The sequence below is a fragment of the Crassostrea angulata genome, chromosome 10, assembly GCF_025612915.1.
Source record: "Crassostrea angulata isolate pt1a10 chromosome 10, ASM2561291v2, whole genome shotgun sequence".
NCBI lineage: Eukaryota > Metazoa > Mollusca > Bivalvia > Ostreida > Ostreidae > Magallana > Magallana angulata.
In genome coordinates this window covers 33358882-33374445 of record NC_069120.1, presented here as the reverse complement: position 1 = coordinate 33374445, position 15564 = coordinate 33358882, and the positions used below count along the sequence as shown (strand labels likewise).

At 34.9% G+C, this 15564-nt stretch overlaps 1 protein-coding gene across 1 annotated transcript; it reads right to left on the bottom strand.

The window, feature by feature from the left end:
* Window positions 1-424: 424 nt before the first annotated feature.
* On the bottom strand, window positions 425-15511 carry LOC128166830 (TBC1 domain family member 16-like). The gene is made up of 11 exons (XM_052832236.1): window positions 15417-15511; window positions 9567-9836; window positions 6873-8193; window positions 5900-6072; window positions 5342-5512; window positions 4973-5121; window positions 4636-4770; window positions 4217-4403; window positions 3858-3955; window positions 3384-3612; window positions 425-3130 (listed from the first exon to the last, which is right to left on the bottom strand). The coding sequence occupies exons 2-11, from the start codon at window positions 9774-9776 to the stop codon at window positions 2939-2941; spliced, it is 2865 nt and encodes a 954-aa protein (XP_052688196.1). The 5' UTR covers window positions 9777-9836; window positions 15417-15511; the 3' UTR covers window positions 425-2938.
* Between the last annotated feature and the right edge of the window lie 53 nt (window positions 15512-15564).

Below are 15564 nucleotides of genomic sequence, written 5' to 3'. Positions count from 1 at the left end.
TAGAGAGCATGAAATAATTTTTTTTGACATAATCTAATTTAAAACATAGGTACACTTTGACTGGGTTTATCACATGACTGGATAACAGTAATGAATTAAATTTTGAATTTATTAAAAAAAGGTAAGTGCAACAAATCAATGTGGGTCCTACCAGAACTAACCCCTTCACGGTAACTGCGGTACTGCTCTTTTGCAGTTTGGTGAAATATGACGTAACGTCAATTGTTTCAATTACGTCATTTAATTATCCATCTACTGAAATTTCGGCAAAGTATATCATTTTGCCCTGCAAGATAGCAGTACCGCAGTTATCGTGAAGGGGTCTACTAACGAATTAATTATAAAATAATTGTACAGCTGTTTGTAACGCGTAAATTAAAGGTATTGAGAACTTCTTGATTCCTTAAATAAGAAAAAGAAGGCATTAATGTTAATGATTTATTTCTGAAATAAATCACATACAATGTGTTTGTAGATAATGATAAAGATCAAGCTCAGGACAACAACAACAACAAAACTGATTTTATATTCATGATCCTACAATGAGACACATTACACAGCAGTTCATATGGGTCAGTAGATTTACTACATGGAAAAGGCTGTCACGTATACTAAATTAATTAAAATCTCATTTAAGGGTTAGTTGGAATACGGAGAATGCCTATTCAAAATTTCATGAGAATGTACAAGATTTGATTCACAAACTATAAAAATTAATAATCTGCAGTCTTCTAAGTTATTGATGATAATCTCCCTTGACTTGTGAAACTGCAACATGAAATAAAAGTGATGACTATAAAATTGATTAGTTTAACTAGACCCGGACAAATGGAGGAGCAGGATTTGAAAAGAATATAAATTTTCCAAAATTTCAACCCCCCCCCCCCCCCCCCAAAAAAAAATCATATAGTATATCAATTTTGTAGGTTCGAGTAATAATCACATGACATAACTTTATACAACCTTTTTGTGTTTTTATATAATATCAAAGAGTGGCACCTCTTGACTAAATTATCATCAAAGTGAGGTAACAAATGAACACAAAAGAAATAATAAAATACAATACACACACTGTAAAACCATTGCACAAAAATTGCTGGAATGTAGGAAAATGGCTACATCTCAATGCCTAGACTTTTGTCACAAAATCTCGAAAAATAAATATCAGAAATTGTGTCCAATAAATGCATCTACCCCAAAAAAATGGCAATATAGATAGCACGAGATTCACATTTTGGTATACATTACTACACAGTTCAATTAAATGTATCGTACATCAAAGATAGTAAAGATCAAAGACAGAAACAAGACAAGATTCAAAACAAAGATTTAACAAAGACTTATGAATTTAGTGTCTTTGCTAAAAATTATCACCAAAAGTAAATGAAATAAAATGTAAAGTAAATCACAGAAGCCAACAGTTAATAGCCTAGCTTTTCTGTTCATGTAAATGCAATCAAACTGTAAACTAGATGTAAATTAATAAAGCTATTAAATACTGTACATATGAATATTACAAAAAGAACAGTTAAAGAATATACTGTCTCAAGTTTGGAAACCATCTGTAAACAATTAATTTATCATTGGTAATATAAATAAATGTATAGCATGATTGGGTCAATAAAAATGATCCTGAAAAAGACAAAAAGCACTGAGAAAACAGAAAACACATTGAGCTCTAATTAAAGTTCAAATTGACTGGATTTCGTTAAGATTAAGAGTTTCACAGAAACTTGGCTTAAACAAATTCATACAAGACCTCATTAAACGATATAATTCTACATAATGTTTTTTTCTTTCAACCAAAAATTGCTTGAGAATGCCCCTAGAACTGGCCCTTTTCTTTGATTCTGTATAATACTGAATCTTGATTAATGAAGAAACATATAAACTGACACAATGTAAATTCTACAAATTCAAATCACCTTGATACATCCTACCCTTACCATATTAAATGCAACCTTCATTTTCCAGACATGTTTTTTCTTTTTAAAATTTAAACACGTTCTAAGGTAAAAGAATTTCTTTTCACAATAGCTTTCAAATACCAAATAACCACATGTATCACACAACCTGATTACAGCATTTCTCTATATACATGTACACTATACATATTGATCCAAACCCTATACTTACGAGTCTCATGACCAATATGGTGTATCTTGTCATCAAAGTGACCCGATTATATTGTTTCCAAATGAGGTTCAAACAGCACCAACAAATTCATCTATAATTCCCCCAAAATGACCTAATTATTCCATGACAAATGATCTAGATCATTGTTTACCTCCCCTTACTGACTACGCTTATTGTATATCATATCTATTACCGACACTAAATAACAAATATTGCACTACTTTAAGCAATTTTAAATAAGTTCTGAGAACATCAAGTAAAATTTCAAATATATGTAACATCAACAAAACAATAAATATATTAAGTATTTTGTGTTTTTTTGTTACAGATGTAAAATACATTGTACTACAAGCATGCATGAGAATCCCTAAATAATAACATGTACACAAAATCACCAGGGCTGCGTTCAAGATCATACCTGCTATGTACAGCTACATAGAGGAACAGTACGCTAACCTAGCCACTACGTAGATAGATATTCGTAGCCTAAATATTTTATGCTAAGCATCAAATACAAGATGATCACCTTAGTTACCACTTTGTAACAAACATGAAATCTATTGTATAGTTTGAAAATGATCATGACTTTCATATCATAATATACCATGCTACATACACGATTGGATAATCTGATTATCATATATGCTGCTTTCATCTTCTTAAGTTCTACACTGTATTTACTTTTAACAAATGTTTCTAAATTAATGGTGTCCTTATGATATACACTGTATATTGTACCAGTCCTTTTGACCAGATCTTAATGATATAGTTGTCATGGCTGCTATAGATGGAATTTCTTGGATCAGTTGGGAGGATGTACAGGGGACCCAGGGTTACTGTTGTACGGACACATGTCATTTTTGTGGTTGCCCACACACTCCACAATGGGCACGTGCCCACTATCCCACATCCCTGGTCCACAAAGGGAGCACAGCCCATGCAAGGTGCAAGGAATTCTGGGTAGTTTTCTGTAGTGATGTAGAAGTCCTCTTGCCTGAAATGAAATAAGCAAAATATACCAAAACCAACATCATGTAACTGAATTATATATGTATCAAATTTCCTAAGAAATACATTGATGAAAATGAGACATTCTGCCTGTAATTTAAACTTTTGTTTTTTTATCTGCTGTAGATGCATTTAGAAACATAATTCAATTAAAATACATGTACATGTATTTACAGGCAATATTTGTAGGATATTGTTCATGCATATCATTTTACTGAAAACAAAAAACGTTTACTTACTTTTCGGAGAACAAGCTGCCCATTCATATGCATGGCAAGACTGCTGAAGTGTAAGAGTATTTCATCAGAGGGCAGGCCCTGGTCAATCACGTCGTCGCCATAGATACTGACAATGGCCACACAGATAAAGAGGTGGAAGTAATCGGTCTGGTAGTGAGACCAGCATGACTCCCAGATCTTCAGCGCATCTGTCTCAGGGAATTCCCTCTTGAAGCACAGCAATATCCACCTGGGAAATATTAATGTAAGGATTTAAATGGATAAGCAATACTCAGACATTATTGGTATTTTTAATATAAATCTCTTGTGAAACACTTTTAAAATTTGACAATTTCGTACTTCAAATATCATGTGTTATATATATTTTCAAAGTCTTTAAGTCTTCATGTGTACATTTTTTATCTGATTTTACCTAAATCCTAATTCGACACAGTTTGATCGTATTCTTGCATCATGATCTGTAGACTTATTTACCTGTGACAGAACAACAGTTCCAGTGCATCCTCTCCCAGGCGATTCAGGTGCATGTAGAAATCATTCTGCATCAGTCTGAGTAACTCCCTTAAGTAATCCTACAGAGTTAGAAACATGTGAATCATTCAAAATATTTATCACTCTATCATAAATACATGTAGGCCATAACTATGATTTTGTACAAAAGTTTTCAATTTTGATGCAATTTATATACTTAATCTTGGCAACACTAACTATTCTTGATACACTTGTATACTTCTGCATACAAATATATGTATTTTCCTTCTAATAGAACAATCTAAATTAACAATTCCCGAAAGGTTTTTGAATGGATGTAATTGTTATTTTGGTGAAAATACCAATTGCTTGTCCATGTCGCTGTCTCTAGGTGAACTGACAAATATGGTTCCCTGCATCAGCCCAGTAAAACACCAGTAAGCGTCGGCCTCGTTCTGAATCTCTGCTAAAACGGGGGCCAGCAGGTCCGACATCCCCTGTGTGTACCCCATCGTTGGATTGGCCACCGCATAATTCAACAAAATGTTTCTGAAGAAAAAAAATCCAAAAATTAAACATCTTTTGCAATTTGTAAAAAGTTTTTACAATGGTTATTATTAAAACTTTACAATGTGTTATTTTTTCAAGCATTGTTCCACTTTTTTAAACACGAAAAATTGAACTCTATATTGCTGTTTATACATTTACTATTATGATAATATAATAAGTTGACAACAATAGAATTATCATTAGCATGTGAAAACTGAACTGGCTCACTCACTGTAGGACCTCTATATTGGGATTCTCCTCCCCCCTGAAGTATGGGTGACTCCGGTCCGTTCTGACCACATCTTTCTCCACTGTAGACTGGATCTTTCTCCAGAACTGTTCCTTCTCTTGAGGAGTCATGTCTTCCCTACAAAACAGTTTCCACTGTGCATCCCCAAATGATGATCAATATATATCTCAATCATATCATTTTCTCTCATTTTCAGCAGATTTCTAGCCTGTTTTAAAGTTTTATTCGGTCATTACTGTGTATTTATAATTGGATGTGTTTGTATTTTTTTTGCTACTGAATTATCAAACAGCTTAGAATTTGAAATCCTGTGTTGTACCTCATTTTCCTGATGTCCTGGTACTGTATGTAGCGGTCATTTCTGATGGCCTCCCTCTCCTCAAATGTGGAGTCCCAGGGATAATAATGAAGCAGGAATGGCCAGGTCTCGTGTCTCAGGTGGGGGTCCAGTCCCCCAAAGAATATATGCTGAAAATGCAAAAAACAAGTTAATGTACATATACAATACATCAGGGCTATAGCAAGCATTGGTTCATATTCCAAAAGATACATGTTTAGGTTCATTCATCAAAGGAAACATTTAAAAAATATAACTCATCATTTTTACATGAGAAATAACTGGTGAAATAATTTCTGGTACCGGTAAATTTCTTCAAACATATACTCCAATAACACTTTGGAATCTAACCTTTCTGAGCTGGTAGTCTTCCTCTATTCTTCCATCACTGGTCATGTGGATCTTCCACTCCTCCTCGTTGACCATGTTATAGATGCCTTCCTCCGGATGACACTGTTCATCGGTCACCTGAGGTCGGACAATCAGGAACTGTTTGTACTGGCCCTCACTCTCCTTGTTTTGCTGCAGAATGATTTTTTACCAGTGAGAGAAAATACACTAAAATCAGGCATGATTAACTAGGAATGAATTTTTTTTATTAAAAGTGAAATAACCCAATTAATCCCTAAATAAGTTGCTTCTGCTATTAATTATTTAAAAGACTACATTATGATTTTTAATTGCATACAGTAAACCAATATTCGCGATGAATTTACTTCATGATTTACTGGTACTGGTGACAAACTGGTTTTTGTGACTAATCCTACATTTACTATTTAAACAAATACAAAACTACAAGATTTAAGGACTACAAGGCGCAATCAAATCCCGTGAAATATTCTTGTAAGCAAATAAAAGCTGGTTTACAGTACTGTAAAACTCTAAAAAACATTTAATATTTTTGCCTACCTTGTCCTTCATCTTGGCAAATAGATTCCAGTCCTCGAAGATCTCGGCCAGCTTGTCCAGTCCCCCGTGGTGGAAGTGTAGAATCTTGTACTGGCTCTCCCTGCTGGCTATCACAACCTGTCCCTTCGTGCAGAAGGGGTCGGAATAAAACAGTCTCAGCGACCTCATCTGACCTGTCAGAAAGAAGAGGCCAGACTAGAACAACCTTAAAAACAAATCTTAGCAGTAAATTCCAAAACTGTTGCTCTACAGAAATATTTGAATTTATATGCCGTGAAGCTACTACCGGTATTATTTATATTCAAAAAAGTTAAGTTTACTGTGCATTAAAGTGTACACAGTTCTAGTCTTATTACTGGTAACCTTATTTCTCTATGCCCTATCAATTCAAATGTACATTTGCAGCAAGACATTACCCAGTAAAAAGATCTACTTTCCTAATGATCATGCAGACCTTCTTTTCTAGTTGAAAGGAATATTGTACCACACTGAACTACTGTGGTTTCATCAATATTCGTTGAATACCAATTTTCGTGGATTTCGTTGTTAAGTTGATCCACGAAATTTAATGTTCATCGAAACGCAATTTATATTAACATTTTGTACTGAAGGGGTCATTGGCCACGAATTTAAGTATCCTTGAAACTGTGATTTTCACTTTATCCACGAAAATTGATACCCTTGAATATTAATGAAACCACAGTATACACCAATGGTATGAGGAGTTTATACATGTTGTGGGACTAATTATAATAGTCAAAATAGATACATGTAATGATTACTCTTTGTAGTCATATGCCTTCAATGAAATCTGTCACATTTTACAATAATAGGCAAGAACAAAAAATGAAAATTAGACAATATTTTTGTTAAAAATAAAGATGAATCAGACAAGGTAAGTTCTTTCTTGTAAATACATGACCGGTATAAACTGTGCCTTGAAATGGCCCTCTCTAAATTAAGGCAAGCTTACCCAGATCCACCGAGAAGACCCCACACATCTGGTCCTTGGCGCTCTTCCTTTCCTGTGAACCAGTTGAGTAGGACACTGAGTTGTGAGGAAATGTCAGATTGTGGGTGACCGGGGCAGAGCTGTCACTGCTCGGGGAGTCGGGGGACTTGTTCCACGTAGGGGAAAGAGGAGGGGATTCATCATCGCTGGGGGGCACTGAGTCTGGCCCCGAGGTCAAGGAAGAGGAAGAAGAGGACTGTCTGCACCTTGTGACGGAAATATCCGGAGTTGTCAGTGATGGAACAGAGTAATATCCATCACTACCAGCATTGGTGTTCAGATTCAAATCTTTGGGAACACCAGTCCGCGTGGTAGGTTTAGCAGTCACTTCTGTTACAGTGTCTGAGCTATCGCACGTACTCGAGCCATTGTCTTGGACCGAGACGCCCTCTCTGAGTTCGTCGATCATTCGGTTGTAATGAGCACCTGATGGACTGGGATGAGTCGAGTCTGAACTAAGACTTATTCCCTCAGCATCTGTGGACTGGGAACTGGAGCTGGTGTCAAACTTGCTCTCATTCTTGTTCAGGTTCTTCTCTGTGATGTACTTGTCCATGTTCACTGTCTGTGGTTTATCAATCTCCTCTGTAACAACAACCAGATTATCCCCATCCATTTCTATACTGACCGACTTGTTAGACTCCAGCAGCCTCTCTCTGGCCTTTGTGTGGAGTTTATTTCTCTTTAACATTGCCGCTAGTTGTTCCTCGGCCGTCAAGCTGTCTGTTGTGTCTGAGGAGGAAATGTCCTCCTCGGGTCCTCGCCTATTGTCTGTCTTACACTCTGCATTACTCTCCTTGTCCACATGCAAGTCATTAACATTGCGGCCCACAGTGGAGCATTTTTTAGGGACATTTTTCTCATTATTCTGCACCACATCCTCCGTATCGATGCCGGAATCGGTTTGTGATTTATTACTCGTGCTAGACTTCCTGTTGATTTCCTCTACTTGGGACCAGCTATCCAAACAGTCCTCCCGTGAGCCCAAGGAAAGTTCTGAATTCATGCTTGAGTTATCTATGCTCTGTTTCTTCTTGTTTTTCACAGGAGCTTTGTCCATATAATACTGTTCACAGGCATCACTACCCATTGATACACAGGACCCCCGCGGAGAACTGCTCGGGGAGGGGGTGGTGATTTGCTTGCGAGCAAACTCCTGCCTCGGGGTTCGCTTTGGGCTTGGTGTTGTTGCATAAGATCTGTTGGGACTCTCAATGCTCTTGGGGTTCTTTTTTAAAGAGGAATTTGGAATCCATGTTAAAATTAAGGTTGGTCCATTTTTCTAAAATACAAATAAAATCAGATATGAATACAGTCAGTTAAAAAATAAAATTTAATTCCACAGATCACTATAACTGGCACTTAGTGAGATTTTTTTCTTGAATTATGTCAAATTATGAATTTTTGTTCAGAAGTTGTTTTAGCTCAAGACTTTTTGTTTTGTTTATAAAGAGAATTATATACAATGCATAAACCAATTTTAATATGCATTATATCAAATATCAAAAAAGATAAATGCTTTTAAATCATAGATTATAAAGGTCATCAATTCTTCATACAAAACCAAGCACAGGGCATAAAATGTGAAAGTTTTATACTTGGTTCCCAACCAAAAAATTATATAGATATTCAAATCAATTCCAAACAAGCATTGTAAAGAGAAAATGTGTGAAAAAACCATGTCTGGAGAACATAGATAAAAACAGTCAGAGAAAACAAATATCCATGTACCAATGTTGCATGTAAATGTATGTTTCTGAGATAACCAGTGACTTTGATAATGAGCCAACCAAATCTTGGGTGAACTTCAAATACAGAGTCAAATGCAAAATCTTAATCAAAAAATACCTAATGGGAACTAGTATAATTTGGTAGGCTCAATTTTTCAAGTTAACATCCCTAAAGAATTATGAAGTACATGTATTATTAATATAATTTTTGCTAATTTTGAGGTCAATGCGACGATTTCGCAATCCAAGAAGTACAAAACACAGAAGGTGATCAAAACGCTTATTCAAGCTTTCAGCTCAGGTGAGCTAAAAACCGCCGAAAAGACCAAATCCTACCTAGAAAATTTGCCATAATGAAATCTAAATGATTCCACAGTACATATAACCTATTCCATAAGATACTGACTTAACAAAAAAAAAGAAGATACTTTCATAATTTCATTCAGACAGTATAGAGCTGTGTTTCTTAGAAAATACTTTATTTGTAGACGTTAAAAGTACATCCATTATCAGCAGACACTTGCTGTAAAATAAAACCATGAAACCCCCACCTGTCTCCATGGTTACAGTAACTATTCAGAATGGACTACAAATCATCATTACTAGGGTAATTATGACTTCAGAGAGGCATTAATTTGTCAGACAGTAACCCTCATTACAGAATGGGTTTGCCATAACGTCACACTTTGTAAGTGCCGCTGGTTTGTCTCTTAAATTAGACTCGTTAGTCTGCCAACTAATGCAATGATATAAATATAGGAGGAAATAAAGAATAAAGGTCAACAGATAAATCAAGCAGTCGGATGGTTGATGGATAAAAGTACAGTCCAAACAAATCGAGATTTAAGTCTATGCTAAAATCAGGTCAAGAAGAAATTTTTGACTTTCATACTCAACGTCATTTTATGCAGACACATGATCTTACATCATCATCGTTTTGTGACCTTAGGGTCAGGTATCCTGGGTGGTGCTCCTCAGAGTCCACCGCCAGGGTGGCCGGGGGATGAACACAGACATTGTTCTTGCAGTAGATGATTTCTCCATCTAGCGGGGGCGGCTTCAGATGTTCAGAGCCCAAGCCCAGTATAGAAGTTGCCTTCTTGAAGATGGTGCCCAGGGCCATTATGGAATCCATCTGGATACTTTACTCTGTCACACCAACCCTCTACCGGCTACTGCAAGGACATGGTCCAGTCTGTAAAAAAAGATCAAAAGTTTATACAATAAAATATGTCATAGTTTGTAATGCTAATAATATGGCTATCTCATCCATCTTAAGTTAATTACTATGAATGATGAATCATTTTTTATTTTCTCAAAAGAACTTTGTTCTATGCAAATACAAGTGGTTTCTCTTAACCAGATAATCCACTGGAATTGATCATGAAGTGTAAGGTTAGTTATGCATTACAATTCATTTTGTAATGCTGATCTAAATAGGAATTTTTTTTTATCACATATCCTATGATTGATATTGCTACATTATTTTGTTCATTGCTTCCACACCATATTACCAAGTAGTTTAAACAAGAGGCCCATGGGCCATAACAGTCACCAGAGTCACCGTATATAAAGAAATAATTTGAACAGAAATAATCATCTTTGCTAGCCAAGGGTTTTCATTCCACTTTGCTCCCCATAAACCCTTGGCGGATTTCATTACAAAAACTCGGTGATGTGGTGGCGCTATCTAGCAAGCACCTTGAGTTGCGCCCCTTGCATATTTACATTTTAATCGAAATTAAACAACCGGTTATATACACACTACGGCATTAATACAACTTGAAAACATGTTGACTACCGAATATCAGAACATAATTAACGATGTTTATAAATGCGAATTAAGTTATAACAAAGGGAAAGCACGGGATATACTATTCATAGTGTTTTGTAAGGACCTGTACCGGGAGTGAAAAAGTCGCCGATTTATATTAAAGCTTTCATGCCATATAACCAGGTATCGTTGTCATGAATATTGCGGACCAAAGAAATATATAAAACACAGCTCATGCTTTCACGCTAGCCTTGACTTACGGTAAGTTTGTAGAACTATGTTCATTCACTGTAAAACATACAGGTTTTTAAAGCAATCTGGTTAGACCATCGTTTGGGAGGCACTGTACTCGAGAACTTGTGTCTCAACTTGTTAAAAGTACCAAATGTTTTAGACAAGATCAAACTTGTGTTTTCTTTTAAAGTTTATATTTACAAGCACTGCGATTGGATCAGCTACTCGCAGCTGCAGCCAATCATAAAACGGAGCTTGTCACCGAATTTTCGTAATGAAATCCGCCAAGGGTTTATGGGGAGCGAAGTGGACCGAAAACCCTTGGCTAGCGAAGATGAGAAATAATCTGCAAGTCACTTTTATAAGTCAATGTCTGAACTTTCCTTGAACTGCTTTCCCTTGAAAAACTGATATAAAAAGTGTGCTCAAACGCTTTCAAGAAAAAACAATAAGACTAAAGACATCATTTGACACTGGCATGTCTTAGCATAATAAAACTAATTAGAAGACATATGCATGTGTAACTCTGTTCTAGTTCCCAATAAGTCATTCAATCCACAGGGGACCAGAATTCTTTAAAAGCTACCAACTGCTATATGTCAACAGATCATCCTTAATTGGTTAAAAAAAAAAACTCTCTAGAAAGGATGTAATTGCCGGAATGAGGTCCTGGTATTCCCATGTTTACTTCTGACCAATAGAGGCAAACCATTATCTCTAGTTTTCAGCACAGACGATGATCACCAAGTTTATTGGAGCTCAGCAACTACTGCATAAAAATCTCATTCAGTCTTTGGGAGATCAATAGAAATCCATAGACAGTCGTCTTCAAATTTATCCCATTTCCTCCAATTATACCACTCACAGGAGTAAACTTACACAGGCTGGGAAAGATAATACCGGTAGTTATTGTCTTATTTGCTAAATTTTAACACATTAGAAGTGAGCAAAGTAGGACAACATGTTATCCCAGAGATTAATATCAGGTCCTCAATTACAAAACGAACTTTTTTATTTGTACCTGAATGTACCAATACAGTAAAACTTTGTCATAGCAAATTCCTAGAGGCCAGTTGATTCACTTAGCTTCTAGTATATTGTATATCGTAATTTTTTATATCAATCTGTATATAGACTTTGTGATAAAACATTAATAAGCATTATATGGTGAATTCACAATATACATGTCTTCCACATACAACTAATTTGTGCCATTGAAGCATTAAATACATAACTCTCTTTGGAAACTAAAATTTTTGAATTGTTTATCAATTCATTGAATTGAATCGTTAATCAAAGAATTTTAAACAATATATTATCAATTGGTATGGTTAACTTTACAACTATTACACAGTTTGTTATAAAAATGAATATTTCAGTTTTTTCACCCCTAACAAAACTGAAAATTCATTCCCAGAATATCCATAAATTCCTTATACAATTTATAAAAAGATTTGTAAAGAAATTTGCCAGGCCTAGGGCATCTTTGCTAGCCAATGGTCTCTGATCCGCACCGCTCCTCACAAACCCTTGGCATATCGTGCTCATGTTCAAACTAAAAGAGTTTCAGTATACTGGTAGCTCCAATCTTGTTTTTTATTCACCATGCATACATTTATATGTTCTAACTTTCAAATAAATCTGTGTAAATCTATACAGCAATTAAGACATAAATCAATTAAGATCAAATCAGTCAAACTTATCAAATATCCATTCTATTATTCTGATCCTATATCATTAGCTGCATCAATATGGGGGTGACAAATGGACCAAGCTATGCCAGAATGCACAATCAAACCAAAATCAGTCCTTATGTACCAATCAATACCACAGCTACATCTTAGAGCCACGTCAACTCATCTATCACTGACTGAATCTTCTGTTTCCAAAATAAAAACATACTCCATCGACTGACTCTCAATTTCTTTCTCCTTCTGCCAAACTAGCCAGATTTAATTTATTTTCAACCCAAGCCAAATGGTAACCTCTCACATTATTTGCTTATTTTGTATATCAATTACATTTTCCTCAAGCTTCACTAGGTTTCATCATTGAACGAGATTTTAATACTTGTATTAAATATGTTTTTTAAATGTATTAATTGATATTTAAAGTCACGATTACGAGAGAAGAATTTAATGTATCGGTACCATCAGAATTTTTTTCATTTTTCTCAGACTTCAAGATTTTGGGCCACTTGGTTCATTCTCTTGGAGCAAGTTAAACAAGATCAATACAAAACCATTGCTTCTCAGCTGGCTGGCATAAAAGCAGTGTCCTTTCTTAATTGCTATAAAAGATAGATGAAAAATAGAGCTTTTCCATGTTTTGCAGTAAATTTTGGCTTGAAATCTGAGCTGATGATTCATCACCACGAACACCCAAAAGGATGTAAATTGACTTTCTGTGTATCAACTTTGTTTTGTACACATTGAACTTAAAGCTACTTGTAAATATATGTGCTGATGAATAGTAGCCTGATGAAGTGAAAAATTTTGTTGTCGTTTATCATACTAAGTCATGTTCAGATCTAGATGGCATTTGGGAGGGTTAAGGGGGGGGGGGGGGTAGGGGTCAATGAGGTCTAGACCCCCTCCCCTGGAAATTTTAGACTTAACGTATAAAAATATTCTAAACATGCCAAAAATAAAGTTAAATCTTAAGCATCCCTCTCCAGGATATAGAGCTTGCACAACCTCCTCCAAGAAAAAAAAAATGACATTCCTTAAATTGAAACTCCCTAAGAAAGCTTCCTGAATCAGTGTCTGCCAAGTCATGAACCATGCAATGATACCGACAGAACCCAATATTAGCTTAGCAGTACATATCCACAAATCATACTATCAAATTAAAGAACTGATATCTACTCTGCAGTCAGTAATGGCGGGAATTTGTACCCTGGCCACTTTTTTGTAATTCTATAAACAAGAATGTCACTGTTTTACATGCACTTACCAGGCTATTTTTTTTTTTTTTAGTGAAAACTGACCTACTGCATATGATTAGACAAATGAATAGAATAGAGGTGATGTGTTTGTTCTTTCTAATATTCAGCTTTATTTATAGCAGATTAAAAGGAAATAGTCCTAAATATGAATAATGTACCTAATTAGATTAATAGCAAACCTAATCCATTATTAACAACTGGTATGAAATATCATATTCTGTCACAGTGTATATTGTTTGACCAGAAAAAAACATCTATTCATCAATATAAAAGGCACACTGATGAAATTCTGTTTTCAATTTAACTTAATAAATCAATAAATTACCATCTTCAAGCATGTAGCAACTATTTTCAAAATAGACAGAAAACTTGACTGAAACATAATGACTCATATATGACAGAGAGTAAATTTACAAGTAAAAAAACATTTATAAAACAGTTTATAATGCATTCTTCTCACACATTGCTCGGAAGATTGAAGTTTGAGACAGAAACAAATGGAATACAGTGCCCAAAGCGTCCATCACATTATTTTGTTCAAAATTCTTCATCAAAAAGCTTTTGTTACTTTTGAACTTGTTATGCAACACTTACATCAACTACTGAGTCACAAAACAGGCATTTAGTTTCTGTTAAAAGTTGATGTAAAAAATAGAAAAATATGGAGACAATAACCTTTGACCTTTAATAAAAAATAGGATTCTTCCTCCAGACGAAACCTATTTAATTCTACTACAAAGGGTATATACCCGGTAGTCTGTATCTTGCCTACAAGGTAGTATAGGAACAGGAATTTCCAATAACAGACTCAATGCTTTGCGAACACATTGAAGGCACTTCCTCTTGCTATAAGCAGCCTGTATACAAAGTTGAAGATAGAAAGTAAAAGCACAAATTCTTTCGTCTCTAAATATTGTTAAATAGTGTGGTTCTGGGATTCCAAACTAAAAGACACCAATGGTACAAAATGAGCTAAATATAGTATTACAATCTACAAAATAAGTTTATATTCTGCATACTATAGTTTATGGATCTACGTGTATATATGGCATGCCAAATTCACATTAAAAGCTATAATTAAAGGATTGTACAATATACATATTTAATAAACTGTGAAACTATGTGTACCTCATTTTTGTGAATTTGGCTTGCCATTTACCCCCCCCCCCCCCCAATCCCCTCTACCCCAGCATGAAGGAGAGTTTGTATACCACCTTGTTACACTACCTTTCTTCTTCACACTTACTTCCATGCCAGTGAAAAATATTGTTTTAAGTTATAAAACTTCTTTATCAATTGAAAATCAATTGTAAAATCAGTTAACTTTATTTGAAATAAATATATTTTTTTTCAATTTCTGCTTTCTCATATACATGTAATTTTATTTTATCCAGCAGTTAGCTGCAAAGCATGCAATATGTATTTTCCTAATAACTAATCCCATTCCATTGAATTCTTTCGGGGAAAGGCAATGGCAAATTATTTTGTAATCATTGCCAAAAAATCAATATGCAAAATTCTTTATAATGATAACCCATGCAGCTTAAATTTATACTTAAATAAATATTTTTTCCACATCCCAAATATTACGTAACAAGTTTTAATGATTACTAATTTGTTTACACTTCTAACTGTCTTCATTCTATGGTAAGGAAAAATATGCAGCATGTTTTTAATCCAAGATACCATTGTCATTGATGTGAAGAATGAAGCACAGCTGACATCCTAACAAAAACTATGTATCAACGTAAACAATCAGAGAAAAATACAGTTACTTTTTTTCAAACCGATACAGCTTAAATATTTCGGTTATACGATACCTTGATTTTATAAAAATACGTTGAATCTATCATGCTCTTCTACTCCAGTCTTCATCTCATCATTATTGATGTTGACACATATGTAATATTAAATGTAACGCGAAATTTGATTGGATCCTGCGGAACTCGTAGAAGAAATCCGAGAGAT